Below are 23,276 nucleotides of genomic sequence, written 5' to 3' on the forward strand. Positions count from 1 at the left end.
TTCCTAGAATAGGGTTGGCTGAGATATCATCAACCAACAGAAAAGGCAGAGCACAATCAGTTAATGTGCAGGGTCACAGAGAGGAAGTAAACAGGAAGTATACAGTTACAAGTAGCTACTGAAGGTAGGGCAGTTTCAGATTGGGAGGGTAGATAGACTAAGGATGCCTAAGTACATCTATTTCACAAGCACTGTGCAACACTCATGCTGCTATCTAGCACCGGCTCAATGTTTTCTAACAATATCTGTGGTGTGGAGAGACCCCTACTACACTGGTATCCTGATCAACAGCAGCTCAGGACTGTATCACTGCTGCACAATAAGGCAATGTAACACTGGTCAGGAAATATACATAACATTCCCAAGGACAGCTGGACCGTGGCCGCGGGACTTAATAGTTCCAAGCTAAGCAATAGAAATACAAGGAGCAGGGAGTAAAGAAAAGTTATCAGAAACCAGGGAGGCCTAAAACAAAATGTAAAAAAATCAAAGAGGGGTTCAGGAGTACAAAGTATTTGGCAAAAGGAAACAAAGCCCAATAGTATGGGAATGAAAATGGAAACACATCTGGAGGACGGAAAGGCAGAGCACATTGGAAACAAACCTCTGCATTCACCCAACTGTCACATCAGTTTGTGGTCACATAAAACCTACGCCATGGATTTCCCTGGACTTTATTGTACCATTAGCAGTACTTCGTCCCTCATACCCAAGAAAGTTTTCCAAGACGGTTGTCATTCAGCAGCAAAAAACAGAGGAGTAATAACATTCTGGGGGGCATTCATGATTCATGCTGGCTTTCACCCAGTGAAGAAGAGTTGTGTGTCTTTTCCAATTACTTGTTATTTAAGAATGAAGCTAGACAACAGGGTTATAGCAGTAATCCAATTTGATTTTTCAGCCGTTTTAGCACATGTGCTATATTGTTGTCCTTCGGGGTGTATCCCAAGAAGCAAGTGGACAAAGCTTGGTGTTGCTGTACCAATCCCTCAGTTCACAGAGCCTAATCTACTAATGCATATTCACTTAAGAGTTCAGCACGGTCGCATTTCTGATCTACAAATTAGCTTCAAGCACCTGAATAACTATTGCTCTATTGTGACTTGTGAGCAGGCAACCATCCTCATAGGACATTGATCTTGGTGCCCAATTACAAGAAACCTACAGGGGAAGAGGCAGGTAGAGGAAAGAGTGATATAAGGCTGGTAAAGGTAGGGGGAAAAAATACAACGTGGTAGCCGTAGAATCCTGTCACTACTTTGCATTTGCCCACGGTGCTATACATTGCCAAATCCAATGTTTAAAAAATGGTCTTAAGCATCTACAACAAGATCTTTTTGCACAGCAGTTCAATATGTTAGGCTTCTCCAAAACATTAAGGATATAAAAAGCAGCAATTAAACCTGCAAAACTCCACACTAAATTTAACATTAGATTATCGTTTTTATTTGCAGAGCCTAATTAAATGCCCGCTATACTGGTAGGTGCAGTGAGAAGGAGGTCAGCTAGGTATGAGAATCTATTGGTAGAAGTGTAAACGAAAAACAAAAGAAAACCTGAAGCTTACATAAGAAAAAACGCGGCACCCTCCTCAAAGGCGGGAAAGTGGTTGACAAATAGAATAGGTTGTGTCAGAAGTTTACTTTGTTACTTAATTGAGACATTTTGCTCACAGAGCAAGATAGTATGTTAAACCTGTTCAGCACAACCACCGGGACACTGGAGAAATCTGCGAACAATATCCATGCACAGTTTTTAATGTACTGAAGCAGAAATGTGCTTCGGGTCTGCATAAAAAGACAAATCTGACAAAGGCATCTCAACTCCAGACCATTTTGATGAAGTCCCAACCTCCTTGTCCAAGAGATCTGAAAGGAGACAGAAGGACTAAGGGTAGTTTGCAGTCATTAGATGTCAGAAGAGCGAAAGCACATCGCACTATCACTTGGCTGCACTGAATGGGGTGCAACATTAGATCTGTAGTTTTACAGGAAGCCAACTGTAGTGCTTCCAATTTCCCACCAGTATCCAGATGTGCCCAGCTAGGGTTCTCCCTCTAAAAAAGGCTTGAGTAGACCCTGTAGAGGTACGCTTGGTGGCAAGAAGACGTCAGTCACTGCAAGTCCATTTTGTTCTCCTGCACAGAGGCAATCAGAGCATTGCACTCAATGGGGTGATAGCGTTGATACATATCAATCTTCCTCTTGATCTGCTTTGGAGTGTCCTGGTAATAGTTCTTCTCGTCCCTGGCCATCGCCTGCAGGAAAAGAGGCAATGTTTAGATACTTCTTCCCTGTGTCTACAGCTTTATTTAACACGATGGACACAGTCACGTTGTTTGTTAATGCACATAGATTGAAACACAAAAATATCAGATTAGTTCTATCAATTCCCTCAGTCAAGGCATTGGAACATAAGTGAAGAGTCCTACTGAAGGTCTAAAACAGTCAAAGCCCGTGCACGAGTGAAGGGCCACACAGAAGCAGCATGAGCAACGGACATATGCAGACAGTGGAGAGCCATTTTCATTAGCACCAAAGCCACAGTCAATTCAAATTTCATATAGCTACATAAGAACAAGCATTGGCCATGCTAATAGGTCACGCATGTGGGCGAGTAATTACTGGCTCTGGCAACAGGGTGGGTAACAGGGGGCGGGGATAGGTTATTGTGAATAAAGGGATGGTGGGTGCAATGTTGGTTTCGTTTTTTTACTCCAGGGAGGGGAAAAGAAACACGGACAGAAGGGAGAGATAGTGTTGAGACAGAAGAAACAGGCAGGGGGAAGAATACACAGGAGTGGGGCTTGTGGGGGTAAGGTAAATGCTGCCAGTGCCCCCAGCATTGGCCCTACCCATTCTGGTAAAGAGCGCTATAAAAACCTATATTAAAAAAATAATTACATTGGCACATACAGAGAACAAGTGTACTCGTGGACACTGGTACCTGTGCCAAGTTCACAGAAACTCATGGTTAGAAGCGAAGGGCAGGTGTTAAATATTTTTTTCCCCCAGGTCTCGGGAGACAAAAACCAGAAAATGCAATATCAAATTGTACTCAAAAGAAATGTCTCAATGTACTTAGCTGTAAATCTTTGGACACCAAAGTTCCTACATTTGCCTTTCAAAAGTAATTCTTAACAAACACATCATAAAATACTTAAGATTCTTTATACTCTTCCCATTTACTAAAAAAGGGCGTAAACGGTAGACAATGCCCATGACTGACCGAATGCTTGATAAGCTTTTGAAGCACACATGTATACTACTGAGCAGCCAGGCGATACAGAACCATTTCAATTCTTTTGCGCACAAACAAGCCGAGAAACACACAGAAACTTAACTTTGCCTGCCTCAGCAATATATCACACAACTATAGCAAATGGTATCAATTTATTTTCATAGATTGAATAATTGAAAGAGTTACCAATAGCCAGAAGGTACACATGATCAGTGGAAATGTTTGAGCCCTTCTCGTGTACTGAGGGCTAGTGAGATCTCTGTCTGTTTTTCTCCAAATAGATACAGAAGTGGAGAACCACAGAGATAAGTCAGGTGATGGAGGAGAAAGCCAGAGCGCACAAGAGGAATGGAAAGAGGGGGCACAGGGAATGGTGAGGATTAGCAGGAGATAGAAAGGCACAATTATAAAATAGTGAAAGTAACATGGGACTAGCTTTTAACAAAGGTCCCGAAGATGCACGCGTGGATACCCCACACACTGCAGTGAGTGCTGTTATGAGCACCCAGGGACATACGATGGGGTGCCCAGCAAAACAGGATGGGCTTATTATGTAGGTCATGGGCTGCCTTCAGACTAAAACAAATGCAGCTAGGTGTCGTAAACCTGTCTATTATGTACATGATGGATGGCTCTCGGCGGTCCAAAGCACCAAAGATGCCGCTCTGCTCAACGCAGATGAAGTTTCAGCTGTAGCACCCCAAAAAGAATAAGGATAAAAAAAATGTGAAAAGATTTATAGGGCCGTAGGAGACAAGAAACATGAGCACTTACTACGAAAATGGTTAAAGAAGGGTCGGGGGAGCCTCGGACTCAAAAAGCGCTTGGAACAATAAAGAAAAAGCACTCCCTGAGCTATTAACTAAAATAGGACAGGTGGAATGCTACAAGTAATGGGGGGCCTGCTACATGGGAGGGCCCAAACAACAAATAAGGAGGTACAAATAGCAAAAATAACCACGTAGAAGCAAGGATTTGTAAATGACATTGAAATGAACAAACAAAAAACAGTGGTGCGGGCTGTAATCCCACGAAGTATATACAGCATGCCTCAACCTAAAAAGCACTAGATTTCTACTCTTGCATTGTCAAAAAATATTTTTTATATCATCTCTCTCATAGAACACACATGCTAATTACTTATTGTACAGTTGCTGGTGCTTGAACCTCATTATTGTGCAAAGAAATTTCATTAGAAAGTTCAGGACAGGACAAATAGGACCCTTGTTTGCTGCTATAATTACTGACATAGCCACCTCAGTAAGGTTTCGGAAGCCTTTATCTGTGTTGGTTACACTCTTTCTATTTAATCCAGTCCCAGTATGCTTAAGCTGCAGGTTCCAGTCTACTCCTTATTTTTCAGTAATGACGACAGAGCAGAATTTTTCTTTCAGGGAGGGGTGAAGCCAAATCACAAGGCTCTGTTTATGGGCATCAGGATTGACACTAAAAGGGAGGCCTGGGGATACATTCCTTTAAGGGCAGCCCTTCTAGGAGGGAAGAGTGGGGACGAAGAGCTGCAGTACTTGTCATGCAGGCTTAATTCGTTTTTCTTTTTAAATCAAGAGACACTTTTGCACAACTAGAGATATGGGCCATTACTACTGTCCTTTCACACGTCACCTTAGCAGGCCCTTGTGATAAACAAAGGTAAGAAGCAAGTCATCAGTGAACCCATGCTCCAGAAATGTCAGCATGTCCATTGAAAAGCAGCGAATAGGCTCCTTGCTGATTTATTACTCCATCACTTTTGTCCAGGCACCAAGTTCAGATTTCTTGTGCATATATAATTTGATCAAAATGATTACTCTCCTTAATACTTTTATATGTGATTAATGAATGCACAAAACAGTTACTGAATCAATCTCAGCAAAAAACAATCACTACACTCAGAAAAATACTGCTGAAGGCTAAATGGCATGGGAGGTGCTGAAACTGCTGTGCTCACTCGAGACTCCCTTCTATGGGTGGAGATAGGCTAGATGGTTGTTTGGGCGTCATCTGTTTCTGTTTAGACCTAAAGCACTACACATTTGGTATCCCTCGTCTATGAAGCATCAACATTTCACAGAAAAGGATCAACCTGAGCTCTAGAGTATGGACGTCCCACTAAGTACAGGCGGTTGGCACTTTTTTGTACCTCTTCTCGCATGAGCGCCTGTGTTTCACAAACCTTGTAATTCAGCCCGTGGTTCTCTATCATGTGCTTCACATACTCTATCATGTCCGAGGAGATTCCCTTGGAGCTTTTCTCAGGGAGACTGGCCACCTCCTGCAGACCTGCATGAACAAACACAGAGGACATAAGCAGAAATAAGAGGTGTCAAAAACATGTAAGATCCTGAGCACACTACAGAAAGCAATGCCATTAAAGGTCACAGGCACTACAAACTAGATGCTTCCGGAAGGAGATGCACCGGGACACAATGATGATAATGACATTCCCCATAGGAGCCCTCAAGGTCAGCAGCCTCAGGGTACAAGGAAAGAACATCTTCTGCCCCTACGCCCAGACTGAATTTGCAGCCTGCGATAGAGTGGCACACAAAAAAAAAAATGGCACATGCCTCTTCAAACCCAGAATCAACATGAACAGTCTTTGGGTGCAAAGGAACAACATCTGCTTGTCCGCACCCAGACCTCAACACCAGAGCGTCTGGCAAACCATGCGTACTAGGTAAGGAATGGAGCCTGCTCTTTTACACTATTAAACAGGAGCAATGGAATCTACTAATCCCACCTGCCCCCTTCACCACATCCTTGGTCAGCAGAAACAGAGCGAGGAAAAAAACCAGAAATGGCATATCACCCCTTCACCCCTCCTCCCCCACATGCACTCAGACACTGATCAGCGACCTCTGGGAAGAATCCTTAAAGCACAAGGTAAAAGCAGGCGTGTGATGTGCCAAACAGGACACAGACCTTTTAAAACGTAGGGCTTTCGGACAAGTTGACTTTGTCCTGGTTTCAAGTCCACATCCATTTGCAGCATCTGCATTAATAGAAAATACATTACTGTTCGTAAACAGAGGCTTCAAGAACTATAGGCTGGGAAAATATATTTAGACAACCACACAGACAAGGCATCATCAAAACAACAATGCCTTATACCTCATTTCAATTTCTTAAAACGCAGACTTAATGATTTGCGATGTTGAGCACAATGTATCTGGTAACATTTATTATGTAACAATTTGAACTACTGCAGATATTGTACTTCTAGGTGTATTTTACAAAAAGTTTACAACAAGAGCACACAACTTTATCTATGAAAGCACAAGTCTAAAAAATTATTCAGAAACTCTGTCCTAGATTATGGACTCTTCCATCACATGCACTGCCGCCCACTGCTCTACAGCATCTTTTTTTTTTAAAGACACTTACCACAAATAACCCCCTCTCGACCACATTATAGCAAAACTCCTCTAAAAAAAAAAAACACACAATGACGAAGGGTACATAGTCCGCTTAACCTTAGCCAAAAGGGCGGAGCAAGAAGCCTTGCATATGCCACTAGGTGGCTGGATCTCGAGGCCCTCCAGCGAAAGTAAGAATTAAGCCATGGATTATCCTTGCAAATAAGGGAGTTGGGTGTCAAGTCATACGGCTCGCCATCTAAACTATAATCAATGGCAGAGCCGTTTAGCATCTGCGAGGGATCCTGATTAAGTGAAATGTGTTGTATTCAAGTCTTCGTAGTACAGGTATTGCTCCCAATCTAGTCTCCTATCAATTCATCTCCCTGTCTCCCTACAGATGGGAGAGCTCCCCATTTCTGTTATCAAGTACTTTTTCCAAATGGCAGGTATTGTCTCTCCAAATGTCAATATACTAGAGTCCCTCTGTCTCTTATTCCTACCTCACCTAATTTAACCCCTTCCATGCTAATGACAAGGTCAGCTCGTCATGGGTGTTACCTGCGCTGTGCGTTTGACGAGCTGACCTTGTCATGAACAATGGAAAATGTCCATTTCCAGCGCACAGCGGGAAAACCCCATAGCAGCCAAGGTGTTAATATCTCTGGAGTTAACTTACCACAAAGCTGCCTGGCTCCCCATCTCTTGAGATCCCCTGTTATTGGCAGAATAGAGTCAGACAGGTCTGCAACGAGCCCACAATAAATCAGAGGAGTAAGACACAGCACCGTCTGGCACATAAGACATCTGAAGTCTATTCCATTTGCCACCCCCACTGTCCACAAGGTTTATGCCTTGTACCCGTGCTCATTTCCGCCCCACAAAACGGATACACAAAAAAATGGCTACATACCTTTCCTTTTCTAGTGGACTGTGTCTGGTTTGGATCTACAGCCAAGCCCATTTCTGCCAAATTACGACCCACAGATTTCGTGTCATCCCAGGCATTGCGGATCTGTTCACTGTGTACAAATAAAAGAGAAGGTGCTTAGCTTCAGTCGCTTATATGCCAAGGCAATAGGAACATCTGATAAATACTTTCCCTTTCCGGACAGTGGAAAAGTGTAGCAATGGAAAGGGCAGGTCTTTGGCACGAGTTTTGGCAGAATGCACAGAAACTGCAAGCTCAAGTGTGACTGGGAACAAGGAGTGGCTAGCTGGCCTCTGCAGTTGGATGGACTCGCTAACCTGGGATTGCCAACCCAGTCCCTGCACAAAACAAAGGAGTTGAAAAAACAAACACCTTTAGCCATCCGCTTACCAATGAACATAGCCTTTCTTGCTCTTGGAACTGAGAACAAGAAGAAGAAACGTTTCCTTTGCTGGGGCATGAGAAGAAGTCACTGCAACAATTTGAAATAACAAACATTCAAAATTCAGGACATTACCTCAGGAAGGCCATTTAAGAAACACATTGGCATGTATCTCAGGACTGTGTCAGAACAAGCGCATAAGTGTCAAACACACATATTAGGGACATCCCCAGGAGGTTCTGAAAGCCCACAACCAAACTACTCAACATTAATCCACTCGTTCGGTTCTCCCCTAGAGCATGCCCCCGCCCCAGTCCAGCCCATGTACAGCCTCTGGAATCGCACAATCTGCTAGGTTCCTGTGGTCTATAATGCCTTGGTTCAGGAGGAAGGGATGGGGAAAACACAAACAAACTAAAAGAGAAAGCAAAACTAACTTTCAGAGTGCATGTAAGCTGCCGGTAGTGAGTAGCATCAGAGGATGGGGGCCAGGAAGATACCAGCCAGTCAAAAATGCTACAAAGTGCATGGGTTATGTCACCATTTCAGAGGGGAGAGTATGAACAGTCAGTGAGACTGATAGCTGAGGGGGCATATTATCATAGGGATTAAGAGGCAAATGTCTTCTAATGTGGACTCTCTGCTTCCCTATCTCCCGGGTCACTGTGCGGGTGCCCATCGCCAGGGCCATTCTGGTCATCAGTCCCTGTCCGCTCTTCACACCCAGGATGTTCCCAGGCCTCCAACACCTCCATCTACAATCCAGCTACTGGGCGTTGTCTCTCCTCCTTAGCGTCTTCCGCTCTGGTGCTCATGGTGACATCTCTCAGGCAAGTTTCCACAACAGGCCCCACTGCAGACTTGCATGCCATTGCAATTCAGCTCTTGGCTAGTGCTAGTATAAGAGCCATGTCTAGGAACGGTTTAGGCTTAGACTAAGAATCATTACAGCACAGTAGATAACACTTTATAATTTCAATGTATAGTTCTTTACTTTCAAAATGAATATGAATTTTATAATAGGAAAGTAAGAAACAAAAACAAGTTAAAGATCGAAAACATAAAGGCCCTAAAACCTTTTACTGTCCACATATGGATCTGCTGCGTTTGCAGTACTGTGATGGTTGTGCACAAGCGGTTGTATGGAGGAAAAAAGGATAGAATTTGTAACGTGCCACGGAGGTTTCACTCACTAGACCATGGAGTGTTAGGCTATAACTTGAAAAGAAGCATCCTTTGGACTCAAAGGATGACCCTCTGGGCGCAGCATAGAAATGCAGTGATGCGGTTAATTGTTATTCAAAATAGTACTCCCAAAATAAATTGCAGGTTATCCAAGGTGAAAGAATCATATGTTATTTATTCATTCAATTCATGAATATTCTTTAGTATTTCGAAATTTGTCTAGCTTTTCACATTTGTTTTCCTGTGATAAAAGACTTCTTACAGAGAGATTATTCCCAATGCATTTCGTGCAACATTATGCACTTCGTCAGCGGATATCTGGAAGTAAACATTAAATGAAATGAGGGGCAAACCCTTCAGATTTTCGTATCATACATAACATGCTGCTGAGTTGGCTACATAATCCACCAACTGCTGCATACTCTGCAGATTCGAATAAAAAAAATATTTTTTGCATCTGATAAAGGCTTCTAGCTGCAGATTCCTTACCTCAGAATATTCCTCAAGCATCAGACTGGATCTGAAAATTTTTCGTGATCAGTATCCCTGCATGCTGGTACGTGGCGTAATTCGGCTCCATGTGGTGTCAGAAGTGACGTGCTCTGTGCCTATATAGACACCACCCAACGCGTTGATATTAGTTCTTTTTTTTCTGCGCCAGTCAGCGCAGAGTCAGAGAAGAGCTACCCCCAGTCTCCTTTTGATTAATATTTTTTTTGAGACATTGTCTCTTGGTGTGGCAGGGATGTCTGAGAGGAAGGCTGGTTTCAAGCCCCGAGACACCTGTCCCCTGAAAATGTCTATGAGGGATCCACAACTAGTCTGCCTGCGGTGTCTCGAGTGCTCCACGACACCAAGCCCTGCATAGATTGTCTTGTCCTGCACCCATGGCCTTGAAGGTCCCGGGATCAATCGTGGAGCCATTCCAAGCGCTCGTTATCGCAGTCAAAGTAATCAGGGTGTTTGGGTAAGTCCCGCAAGCATAAGAAGAAAAATAAGTCAAAGAGGTCTTCCACTTTGCCCCAGCCATTTGAGTCATCCAAAGATACAAGGCAATGCCTGCATTTGAAGCCTGACTCCGCAGTCGAGACTGCGCCAGGACCGCCTCTGCGCTTCCAGGAGTCTCCTGGAGACTGAGCTACCCCACCCAACTTTTTATGAGGCCATGCACCTCTTATCTGAGTGGCCTGTCCAGGCTGGCACACCCTCGGGCCCAACGGTTTGGGAAGGGTTCCTATTGGTTTTCCGCCAGCAGGCTCACACCTGCCGCCAGTCAAGCCTCTTGGATTCAAGGATAGATCTAGACCGATTAAGGTCAAACCACCTCAACCTTCCCCTGCGACAGCTCCACTGCTGAGGTCCATGGCCGGTCCCACTCTCACCCAGACTCCCACACGGAGCCAGATTGGCATACCCCGATGCAGAATCCGGTACCAACTGGAGGCATTCCTGTGGACTAGGACTTCGGGGTTTATGATTTGGGTGAAGACGAGTTTCTAGGACTTCAGCTGCCCTCTGTGTTGGTGGGTGGGGCAGCTGAAGTTCTAGACCTTCAGCTGCCCTCTGTGGCAGTCAAGACAAACGTCTTGACTGAGGTGCTTGAACCGGGGTGACCACATCCAAACCGAGTCTCCCATTTAACAAATCCCTCATGGACATCCTACTCTGGGCCTGGCCCAAACCCTGCACAGGAGCGCCTGAGAATAAGACAATTGCCCGCTATTACCCCGCCCCAGGGGACCCCAACTTCCTCTGCCAGCATCCTACCCCAGAGTGCTTGGTGGTCCAAGCCTCCACTTGGAGAGAAAATCCATTCCACCGGATTGGGACTGTGTTGCGCAGGTGCGGTCTATGGTCTCAGAGGAGGCCCAAGCCATACTCTCCCAAGCTACTGTTGATGGGAGGGATGCAGCTAAGTTCACCATTATGCTGTGGGCTGGATACGACACTCAACCGGCAGAGCAGTTTCACAGTCGGTGGCCCTTAGCACTACACCTGGTTGAGGACTACTGGCTTTTCAGGAAATGTTCAGAATGTTCTCATGGACATGCCCTTTGATGATTCCCATCTTTTCGGAGACAAGCCGAACTCAGCACCGGAGCGCTTCAATGACAGCAGAAATATAGCCAGGTCCTTGGGCTTTTCCATGGCCCCTTGCCAACCCCAGTCCACCTTTCTCTTCTGAGACCACCGAAGTGTCTTCCAGGTGAATCTCTACCTGCCCAGCAACCAGGGCCTGTGCGTGGCAGAGGATGCAGACCCATAGACCTCATGGGCCAGGTAGCCAAAAGGTCAGACCAATCCAACCAAATAGGTCATCAATTGCACCACTGGAGATCGATAACATCTGACCGCTGGGTTCTCCAGATTCTCCAATGGGCTACTCCCTCCCCTTCATGATTACTCCTCCACTCATGCCACCCACTTGCGAAAGGCAGATGGAGGACCACATCTCCTTACTCCGCAAGTAAGTGGTGTCTCTCTTGGCCAAGGGAGCCATAGTTGGTGCGCCGGCATCAGAAGTAGGTCATTGTTGTTATTCCCACTACTTTCTAGTGCCCAAGAATGACGGGAGCTTTCGTCCTATCCTAGACCGGCGCCCTCTCAATTTCTTACTGAAAAAGGAGAAATTAAAAAGGCTTGTACTCTCTCATTATCTGTCTGCCCTAGACCAAGAAGAATGAATGGTAGCGTAGGACTTGCTAGATGCATACTTGCACATTCCAGTCTTGCCTGCACACAGTTCTACGGTTCATGGTAGGTCACAAGCATTTTCAGGTCACTGTGCTCCCATTTGGCCTCACTAGTGCTCCGCAGGTGTTCATCAAGGTGATGGCGGTAATAGCAGCTCATCTGCTGAGATCAGGGGTACCAGTCTCCCCCCATCTCGAGCGACCGTAGAAGGTGGGCTCACCCCAGGAGGCCGCCTCCCACCTCCAGACTACAGAAGACCTCCTGCACTCACTGGGGTTCACCATCAATGGGCTGAACTCACACAGGACACCTTCTCAGACTCCATTTCAGAGTTGTTCTGGACACAGTGCAGTTTCAGACTTATCTTTCAGAGCGGTGAGTCCAGGATCTTCAGGCTATACAGAGGTTTCAGCCCCTATTCTAGATTTCAGTGAGACGGACTGAGGCTGCTTGGCCTCCTGCATCCTGCTTGTGACATATGCGGACTCTCCAGTGGGGCCTGAATTCCAGTGGGAGCAGCATCAGGGGAATCTCTTGACATCATCAAGATCTTGGAGGGCACCGCAAAAGATCTGCAGTGGTGGCTAAGAAACCTTGATTGGGTCAACAGCAGACCCCTCTCCTTTCCCCAACCAGATCTGATAGCAGTAATAGAAGCTTCGCTCCTGGGCTGGGGTGACCATCTGAGAGAGGTAAATATCAGAGGCCTCTGGTCTCCGGTGGAATCTAGACTCCACCTCAACTTGTTGGAGCTCAGAGCGATCTAACTGGCATTGAAAGTCTTTTTACCCTTCATCAAGGGAAGGCTAGTGCAGGTGTTCAAGAACACCACTGCCAAGTGGTACTGCAACAAACAGGGTGGGGTTGTGAACTCTCTGTCAAGAAGCCCAAAGTCTCTGGACATGGCGGGAACCTCAGGGCATTTCCCCGGTGGCTCAACACCTCACTGGCTCTCTGAACGCCAGAGCGGATGAACTCAGCAGAAGGTGCCAAGCGGATTACAAATGGCATCTCCAACCGGAGATTGTGCAAGGTTTCTTTCAGCAACGGGGGAGAGCCTTGGTTAGATCTGTTCGCCACCACCAAGAAGCGCAATGTCAGCTGTTCCAACTCTGAGGTTTCCAAGGAGGCTTTCACTGGAAGACATCTCAAGTGGAGTGCCAGCCTCCTCTAAGCCTTTCTGCCCACACCACTCCTGCCAAGAAGATCAGGAACGATCAGACACAAGCCATCCTTGTGGCTCCGGCCCGGGCTTGGACAGTCCGGTATACTGAGCCGTTGAGCATGGCCATCAGTCTTCATTTTAGGCTGCTCCTTCGGGAGGATCTTCTGACGCAGGAGAGTGTCCGCCATCCGAACCAGTCAATGCTCTGCCTTCAGGCATGGAAATTGAGCTGCGACAGTTGACTGCTTTTGACATTCCTCTCAAAGTCTGTAACGTTATCTTGGCGTCCCTCCACCAAGACAGTATAAACGGGCTCTGAAGCAAGTTTGTGGCATTGTGCATATTTAGGCCGGTTGACACTGCATCCCTTTTCCAAACTCTTGTTTATCCTTACCCTAGCAAAGGATGTCTCTGCGCTGGGCACATTGAATGGTTATTGATTTACCATCTCCTCCTTCCTGCAGCTGCCAGATCAGCCTTCCTTTTTCAATCTCCTATTGCAAGTAGGTTCCTTTGAGGTTTGCAGCACTTATTTCCTTCAGCTCCCTTCATTATGCCTCAATGGGAATGCAATTCCGTCCTTACCGTTCTAATGTGAGCTCTCTTTGAGACGCTTCATACCTGCAGTCTTAGACTTCTCACCATCGGGACGGCCTTTCTGGTGGCATTTACATCGGCCCGGAAGATCGGTGAACTGCAGGCACTGTCATCTCAGCCTCCATACATCTTTCTTTCTGGACAAACTGATCCTTCGGACCACAGCATCTTTTTCTTCCCGAAGGGGATTACCCCATTCCATATAAGCCAGACCATCACTTTGGCTACCTTTTACTCTCCACCTCATCCCTTGAAGGAAGAGGAGAGACTCCTCCAGCTGGATGCAAAAATAGTGGCGTCATTCTACCCCGACTGCATAAAACCATTTCGGGTAAATGAGCAACTCTTCGTGGGATATGTCGGGGGGCAAAAAAAGGGAACGCTGTGCAGAAACAAACCATCTTCCGATGGATTGTACCCGCTATTAATATCAGTTATGCACTGGCCAGGAAGGAACCCCGAGGTGGTTTGCGTACTCATTCCACCAGAGCAAAGCAGCTACCACCGCGTTAGCGCACTGAGTTCCAGTCCTGGACATCTGCCAAGCAGCAACGTGGGCCTCGCTGCACACATTCATCTATCAGTACGGCCAGGACAATCACATCCGTTGGGACAGGCCATTTATCCACTTGGTTTTGCACGACTTTCTCGTCTAAATTAGGTTTGCAGACCCACCTTCAGGGAGTTATTATTTGGGTATCTATTCAAAGGTAAGGAATCTGCGGCTAGAAGTCTCTATTAGAAGACCAAGTTACCTACCTTCAGTAATGCCGTATCTGGTAGAGACTATCTAGCTGCAGATTCCATACCGACCCACCCATCCTCCCTACACTGCAAATGGATTTATAGGTACAAGGCTACTCGCTTTTCAAGGTCCTAGATCCACACATCAGTGGCCAGTGTTCTTCGTGGCTCCACGCTCCTGCCGTGGAAAGTTGCAAGATGAAACTGATGTTTGTGCACTGGAGTCGCGCCTATATAGGCATGCGCAAAGAACTTCTAGTGCAGAGGACGCCACACTGAGCCAAACTACGCGACCTACCGGCACGCAGGGGTACTGCTCAACAAAAAATTCTGGATCCAGTCTAACACCTAGGCAATATGCTATGGTAAGAAATGTACAGCTAGATACAGTCTGTACACGATAAGGCGTTACCGAAGGCAAGTAACTTGTTCTTCTAGCTCAAACGGTTCAAAAATGACTATAAACACAGACTCATGTGTTGCTGCGCAGATGAAAGGCCCTTTGCAACGGTGCACTGGTCATCGTTCTGCTGCTCGTTATTGTTTGGGTGTTAAATTGGTACGAATGAGGTGCAACCCATCCCCAGACAGTGTTAATATGCTTCCTACTGCATAATGTAGTCAATCCTGCTGCAGGCAATTCCAGTGGCCCTGGTTAAACCTCTGTTATTGTGTCAAGTGGCCCTGGTTAAACCCCTGTTATTGTGTCATGTATGTGCCTGCTTTATGTGCCATCCCTCGTCTTTGTGCAGTCTGACATGGGCCAAAGATGTATCATCGACATATGCTTCCTATCCAGGCCCCCAATTCAGCAGAGATACCATGATCCAAATCATGCAATCAGAGCAATCAGCACCACACCTCCTGGGCAGAAGACGGTCACCAAAGCCCTTGGTAACTGATGTCTCGTCCTTGAAGACATCATGTGCACTTCTACCCATTCATGCCGGTTATCCTCAAACAATAAACCAACTAAGCACTGCGTGCCAGAGCAACTAACTCCTTAAGTCCCATCTGTCCCAGAAGAACCCCAGGAGCGCTAGATCAAGTCTAAATGTGTTTCCAAAGAAAAATTATGCTTTGGAGGAGGGTGCACCACCAAGGTTTATGTTGTAGACCAAGTGGAGCCTTTTCTGAAAGCACGCCACATTCCTGCTTACTGCCATAGCGCCTTGTGGCGCTTTGAACTCTTTCTGCTGCCGCCGCATTTCCTCTCTGCAGCCTGCCCATTGAGGAGCACAGGGCCCAGGAACCAGCGCACACTGTGGCAGGAGCCACATGCATCATGCCTCCAAAACAAACTGCCCATAAAGCGGGGTCGGGCCTCTGCATAGCGGGAGCCCTTTCTGAAAGCACGCCACATTCCTGCTTACCGCCATAGCCCCTTGTGGCGCTTTGAACTCTTTCTGCTGCCGCCGCATTTCCTCTCCGCAGCCTGCCTATTGAGGACCACAGGGCCCAGGAACCAGCGCGCGCTGCGTCAGGAGCCGCATTCGTCAAGCCCCCACGACAGACTGCCCATAAAGTGAGCTCAGCCCCCAGCTACGTGGGACGCGCGTGCCAGGAGAAGCCCGGGCCAAGGGCGGGCCAATCTGTGCGAGTCACAGAACGAAGAGGCTGGGCTGGGCCCATCCCACTAACTCCATAAGCCTCCATAGTATGAAATAGAAATAGAGATTTAGTGTGTATACTGGTTGTCAGGGACTGGTAATATGAGTAAAAGTAAGGCGGGAGTGGGTGCGGGGGTTGTGGGTACACTTGACACTTTTCTTTCTAGGGCAGAATCAGCGTTAATGCACGAGATCCAATTATCTGAGCGTAAGTTATTGCTAGAACCACAAACATCTCTTGGCACCCTTAGTACCAATGCATTTTCTTCCCAACCCCCGCTAAACCACACAGATGATACCACACTGCATTCTAGCCGGGCTCCCTCAGTACAATCAGATGTAGAGCTACCTATTTCACCTAGCCTGGTTCGTTCTCCCAGCATCACCATGGTCACCACAAGGGGTCACAAGTCCTGTCAGGCTACAGGCGGTGAACCGCCCATAAAAATAGGAAAGCTCGTGGGCCACAGAAGTCCAACCTTTAGCCTTTTAGAGCAACCAAGCGTAAGGTAGTTGTTAATGGAAATAATGATAGTCAATTTAAAAACACGTCAACTAATATATGCCCTCCCACTGGTGCTATTGAGCCACTTCTCCCGTCCTATGTGAATGAGCTCTGTAAATGGAAAGAAGTGAAAGTTTCTGGTCTGATTTATCCTCTACTCAAGAAGTTGACCTCAATTGAAGAAAGATTTAACAAAATAGAGCAGGGTATTTTTGGTAGTCCTCCAACTAATCTTAATGGGCAGAAGGGTGGTGGATTGCAATACAATCGGTGAGGGGAGTTGAAACAGTGCCAAGGGAACCCCTAATGAATGTATGCTGTCCCCCACCTCCAATAGAAATAACCCCAGAGGTAATCCAACCAACTAATCCACCCCAAGGAGGTACATCTTTGCTACCGACATCGCAGCAAGGGAAGAGTGGCATTAGTGCACGGTCCTCTCAGCTTCATGCTGTCTGCATTCAGAATCCACGTAACTTTTTATATCTCCCCCCAGAAGCTACACCACACACAGTTGTTCTGGCTAATGTTCCAGTGCTCTCTCCTAATGCACAGGAGCACTGGTCAGCGTTAAGTAACAAGGCTACACAGTTATTGAGTAATAGGACTGGCATAAAAGATCATCTTTTTCTGAATTTAAAATGGTTCGCTGAGTAGTCTGGGTTGGGAAATCATACAAGTCTCTACCCGGTGACTGTGTAGTCCTAAGCTTTAGGTCACCAACCCTGGTCCAGCACATATTGGAGAAGGCCGGGAACTGCTTCACTAAGGTGGATCATTAACATCTTTCCTTTGGGTCAACCAGACAGCGTTTTTAGGTGCATTGAGAATAGGGGGGCACCCCAAGCAGACGGCCAATACAATTATCAGGTCACCACTAGTAATCGTTTTGAAATCTTCACCTCCTTGGAAGACTGATTGACTTGGAACATCTGCTGGTCCCTTTTTAATCAGAAACAAAAGGCCCTAAGGTCCAGCTAGGGTCGGAATTAGGATTGTCCACTCTTGATCCTGCTGGACCATCTAAATATAGGGTTGTCTCAAAGGAGAAGGCTGTATATGCCTGTAGTCCAGATATTTCAGGGGGTGTGTGTCGAATAGAGGTGGAAACGAGCATTCATGTGGCGGGTGAAAGGTCTAACTAAATTTCCTCTTGTAAAAACTCCTATACCATCTAGCACTCCTAGCGTGGTAGCTTTGGCTAACGATCATATGCCTAACCCACAAACAAATAATTGTAATACAATTTCTGAATTTGTAAAGCGCATGGTTACACTGTCAGTGTGTCCCCGCGCTGTCAGAAGAGCCAGCTACTCCGTCAGTCAAAACAAGACGGGCTAATCTTTAGGAAAGAGGAATGTTTTAAGCTTTCTGCGGAAGATGAGCTCCGATGTTTCCACTCTTAAGCTCAGGGGGAGAGAGTTCCATTTGTGTGCCGCCAAAGTACGAAAGGATCTTCCTCCCATTCTGGCTTTCTTGTGTCTGGGGACAGCGAGAAGGCCTGCTCCTAACGAGCGGAGTTGTCGAGTGGGCGTATAGGGGCAGAGAAGGTTCCGAAGGAAGGCCGGGCCCTTGCCATGTACGATCCTGTGACCAATACAAAGGACTTTGAAATCGATTCTTTCATTGATCGGAAGCCAATGTAGTGTTTGTAAGGATTTTTTTGAGGCGGCTCTTCTGGGCAGCCGGAGGACCAGGCGGGCGGCAGCATTCTGAATTGTCTGCAGTCGCCGCCGGCTAGTGGCATTGGCACCCAGATACAGGGCATTGCCGTAGTCCAGTCTTGACGTGACAAGGGCGTGGACCAGGGTCTTCCTAGATGATTCTGGGAGCAGGTCGATGGTTTTGCGGAGTTTCCGTAGAATCGAGAAGCACGTACCGGCTACCCGTCTGGTGTGGTAGTCGTAGTCCAACTTTGAGTCCACCCATACTCCCAGATTCTTGACCTGATCACTAGGGGTAGGGAGGGGCCCCAGGGTCTGTGGCCACCAGGCAGATGACCAGACTGAGGGGGGTTTTCCAACAATCAGCACCTCAGTCTTGTCACCGTTAAGACGGAGGCAGTTCTTTGCCATCCATCCAGCCATCTCCTGGAGGCATGCTGAGAAGTTCGCGGCGGCTTGTTCAGCAGGTTGGGTCAGAGCGACCACCAACTGTGTGTCGTCTGCGTATGTCACTACTTCTACCCCATATCGTTCCGCGGTAGTAGCCACGGGGGTGACATATAAATTAAAAAGTGTTGGACTGAGGCTTGAGCCCTGTGGCACTCCTTGACCGAGGTCAAAGGTGTCGGAACGTGCTCCTCCTTGCTCTACCGAGAAGCTACGGTTGGTGAGAAAAGATTCCAGCCATAACCAGGCCATACCTGTCACCCCTCCTTTCTTCAGACACTGTAGCAGCGTATGATGTGCTACAGTGTCGAAGGCTGCACTGAGGTCCAGGAGCACTAGTGCTGCCACATGTCCGGCATCTACGTGCTTCCTCAGTGCCTCAGTCGAAAAAAGGAGGGCTGATTCTGTGGAGTGGCGTGCCCGAAAGCCCGATTGGTTGGTATGCAGGAGGCCTCTGGACTCTATGTGCGCTGAGAGTTGTTGGTTGACCAGCTTTTCCGCCAGTTTAGAGAATAAGGGTAGAAGCGAAATGGGGCGTAAATTGCTAAGCTGGGACGCACTGATGTTGGGTTTTTTCTTCAGAGGCAGTACGACTGCCTGTTTCCACCCGTGAGGGACCTTGCCAGTGTTAAAAGAGGTAATACAACTCAAGGGCATTTAAAACCACACATGTCCATAGTTTCCTGGAATATAGCGGGATTATCCTCTAAAACCATCTCAACCGAATGGTCAGCTTATATTGACAACTATGATGTTTGGGTATTTCAGGAAACCTGGTCCATGGACCAAATCTATCATCCTGGATTTAAAAAAATTCAAAAGCTGCACTGGGTGGGGGGAGGGGGGGGGGGGGTTAGAAAGGTAGACCCTTGGGTGGACTTACCTGTTGGGTCAGACAGCAAGCTGGTTACACAGTAGAGGAAGTATACATTGATAGTCCGGACATCATGGCCATACGGCTTCGGACGGCGCACAACCCTGATGTTCTGATTATTAATGTCTATGCAAGGGGACTACAGGGTGGCAGGGGTTCCAACGTAGTCACCCTCCTTGATAGCTTCTTAGAAAGCCTGCGGGGAAGTTGTAACTTGATAATAGCAGGCAACTAACTACTAATTTGAGCCATTGGACTATGACTATGGTAACCTTAGTGCAGAGGAGGATGCACAGTGGAATATTCCGCAATTAGATTTATGCCCCCTCAAAAAATGGACTGAGGCCGCACTACAGTTAAAAGGGTTGTGTTTAGAAAGGGGACTAAGGGCAGGTAACGGGAGGTCGCAGTCTGACAGAAAGGGCGCTCATACCTTTAACAACGGTTGAGAAGTAGCCGTATAGATTATATATTCCTTAAAGTAGAATTCTGGACATCCCTTTTGGACACGTCGGTGCAGGAGCGGGTCGAAAGTGACCGTAACCAGCTGGTACTACTATTGCAGGCACCAGGTTTATCTAATTTTAATAATAGGGTTGCCAAGCATGTAACAGCAGAGGTCATGCTCACAAATGACATGAGGAGAGTTAGATGGGCCAGGATCATTGACCATGATGGGGATCTGGAACAGGTAAAGACAATGGGTGCTCGCGTGATAACCACTCTCCATAATTGCGATTCCCAGGAGGACATTAATTTTATCGTCCTCAAGGTTCACAATGATCCGTTTAAGACATTTTAAAAATGTCTATATCAAAACTAACAAACTTAGGAAAAAACCCTGCATAAAGGCAGCTTCATGGTATTATAAATCCTGTAGAGAGGCCTATAAGTTATTATCAAGGGCCATTAGATCAAAAGTCATGGGTGATATTAAAAAGGCAAGGGCCAGGTGTAGGAAAACCCAACTACAGGCAAAGAAGGACTGGGATGAGCATCGCTGGCAAGATCGGCTTGCAGCCAGTAAAGGGAAAAACATGGTCCAATTTCGGCAGCTTGTAAAATGGGGCAGTGGCGAATAAACCCAGATACCAACTAATCATGTAGCTCCAGAATTGTGGGCTTTATATTATGAGGTACAGTTTACCGCCAATAATTGTAGCACAGATTTACCCGAATGGCCTACTCCAATCACCACTCTATGTTTTACAAATCTTGAGGTAGAATCGGTTTTACGATCGATCCCAAGATGTAGGGTCCCAGGTCCGGACTGTATACCGGCGGACTTGTTCGTGTTTGACAAAGAACACTAGGTAACCTAAATTAAGATACGCGCCAATGCGATAGTCAGTGGTGCTCCTATTCCAGACACATGGTCAGGTGCCGAAATCTTACCTATATATAAAAAGGGAGATTGTTCACTACCAGGCAACTATAGGCCAAAAAGCCTTGTAGACTATTCAGGAGGCTTTTGCCAGGCTAGTCTTGGGTAGAATTCAGGCCTGGATAGAAGAGACCGATATGCTGACACCACTGCAGGCATGGTTTCGACCTCACACTAGCACCATAGATCAGGTTTTTAGGTTTGTGCTCATCTATTGGTGGGTAGTTATTATTGGAGGGGGCTCAATCTATACGGCTTTATTGACCTTAAATCTGCATTCGATTTAGTCCCTTGTACCAAAATGTGGAGAGCTTTTATGATCTGGGGATGCCACTGCAACTGTGGGCCATTTTGGTAAAACTGCATGATTCAAATTACTCACAGGTTCGCTGGGGAACGCAGGGGAATGTCACAGATAAGTTCCCTGTACTAAGGGGGTTCGACAAGGGTGCGTTTTAGTACCGACCCTGTTTTCTCTATTCATTAACAGGGTTGTCCAGTACTTTTCCACTCACCCCACGGATGCTCCAACACTAGCTGGTATGAAAATACCCCTGCTCATGTTCGCGGGTGATACCTTGAGAATATCAAAAACTCAAAAGGGTTAGCAGGCTGCTTTGTCCCGCTTTGAGGTGTTTTGCCGCGACCATAAGCTAGTGGTAAATGTGGAGGAAAAGTTTATGGCGCTCCACAAACAAAGTTATAAAAGGGAGAGTGTATATAAATAATGTCCCCTTGGATCAGACCGACGTATTTACATACCTGGGGATAATACTAGGTAGGAAACTAAATTGGAAGCCCCAGATTGATATGCTGGTCCTCAAACATGTACATTTAGCTGGTGTATTGATAAAAGGGCACAGGCTCTCGCAGACCAAGCCTATTGCCCCATCCCTAAAGATATACAATTCTAAAATCAGAACATCAATACTATATGGTGCCGAACTTTTTGGGCTTTGAGGACTTCTCATCCTTGGCACTAGCGCAAAATAAGTTTGTGACAACATTAATAGGCCTCCCGCGATCTACACCACTCACCCCCTCATACCTAGATTTGGGTTGCTACAGCATAGAAGACTTGAATAGTTTTAGACCCATAGCATTCTGAAGAAGGCTCTGGACCACTCCTTAGCTTTCACTGTATGCCAAGGCTCTCTCTGTAGTTAGGGTATTGGGTTGCTTACGTAAGATCTCTTGGTTAAACAACATAAACACTTCGATTAATATGGGGATGAGCATTTTGTGGGAGGACCCAGCTGACAACTTATTTCCATCGAAAAAGGACTTTAAGGCAGCAGATTGGAATATGGTTAAAACCAAGCACTTTGCATCCCTTATGAAGCCCACTATGATAAGGGAATTTTTGGAGGTTAAACATGAGATCAAGTTTGAAACATATTGGGACCTCATCACCAGACCGAATGATAGGAAGTTGTACCACCAGTTTAGGGTGGGTTCACTTCCAATAAAAGCACTTACTAGTAGATGGCACCCCCCAACGAATGACAAATGTTTTTCATGTCCAGCCCAAACTAAGACACTAGCACATATTTTGTGTGTTTGCCCAGCCTATAAGTCACCTAGGAACAAATTGCTCAAACCCGTTTGTATGAACCTGGGCACAATAATAGCTATGGAGGCACTAAGGATTTTAAAGACAAACACTCAGGAATCCATTATGATTGCCGTGGCAACATGTCTGAGCTGGATGTGGATCATCCGAGGTAATAAGATGAGGGTACATTCATTTTGCCAGTCTTTTTGTATGAGGCTTTAAACATTATGGCCTGCTGTCTTTACCCCATCATTTGTTAAGGCTTTGGTAATCGTTATCCAGGAATGACTAACTGTTCGTCCCCTGCCCAAATATGGGCACAGTAGTATTGACAAAAGAAGGAAAGTATTTGTCAGTTACTTATTTCTTGTTTTTAAGTATTTTATACATCCTTATCAAATCATTTTAATAATGTTATAACACCCTGTGTTTTACATCATTGAGGATTTATTGTAATCATGTACTTTTTTAAATACTTGTTCATATAACTGCAGTTTTTATAAAGTCTAGAAGGACGTGGAAATATAGGAAAGCTTTTATATTAAGAATTTTCCAAGTCACTTTTAATTGTAGATGTATTTTGTCTTTTATGATTGCGACAATCGAAATAAAGACTATATTGACTTGACCAAGATCTGAAATAATTTGGGTTGGTCCGAGCAATATCTATGAATCCCAATAAACCCATGTAAGACAGTATATGTGTTCAGGGTGACTGAAAAGATTTTGAGAATATCCAGTGAGTATGAAATTCTTTCAAATCTTCGATCTGGGTTTCCAACACAGCACTGTATAATTCTGAAGGGAGCTGCACAGCCAGTTAGGTAGAATATAAGCAGCACATCTTTCATCTGTGTTCAAGGATGCCAAAGAGGTTCTTGACACCCGGCAAGTTGATGGCATCATTGAACCATTTCAGCATTCCAATAATTGTCTCCAGTTG

At 46.1% G+C, this 23,276-nt stretch overlaps 1 protein-coding gene across 1 annotated transcript in view; it reads right to left on the minus strand.

The window, feature by feature from the left end:
• Nucleotides 1-658: 658 nt before the first annotated feature.
• The window catches only part of NOP16 (NOP16 nucleolar protein), a 39,827-nt gene continuing 17,209 nt past the window's right edge, over nt 659-23,276 (minus strand). Inside the window, exons 2-5 of the mRNA XM_086931753.1 lie at nt 7,510-7,618; nt 6,163-6,232; nt 5,414-5,520; nt 659-2,257 (exon numbers count right to left, since the gene is read on the minus strand). Of these exons, the coding sequence (XP_086787879.1) occupies nt 2,114-2,257; nt 5,414-5,520; nt 6,163-6,232; nt 7,510-7,618 (430 nt within the window). The 3' untranslated portion in view covers nt 659-2,113. The remainder of the gene's footprint in view (nt 2,258-5,413; nt 5,521-6,162; nt 6,233-7,509; nt 7,619-23,276) is intronic.

The sequence above is a fragment of the Lissotriton vulgaris genome, chromosome 7 (assembly GCF_964263255.1).
Source record: "Lissotriton vulgaris chromosome 7, aLisVul1.2, whole genome shotgun sequence".
Taxonomy (NCBI): Eukaryota; Metazoa; Chordata; class Amphibia; order Caudata; family Salamandridae; genus Lissotriton; species Lissotriton vulgaris.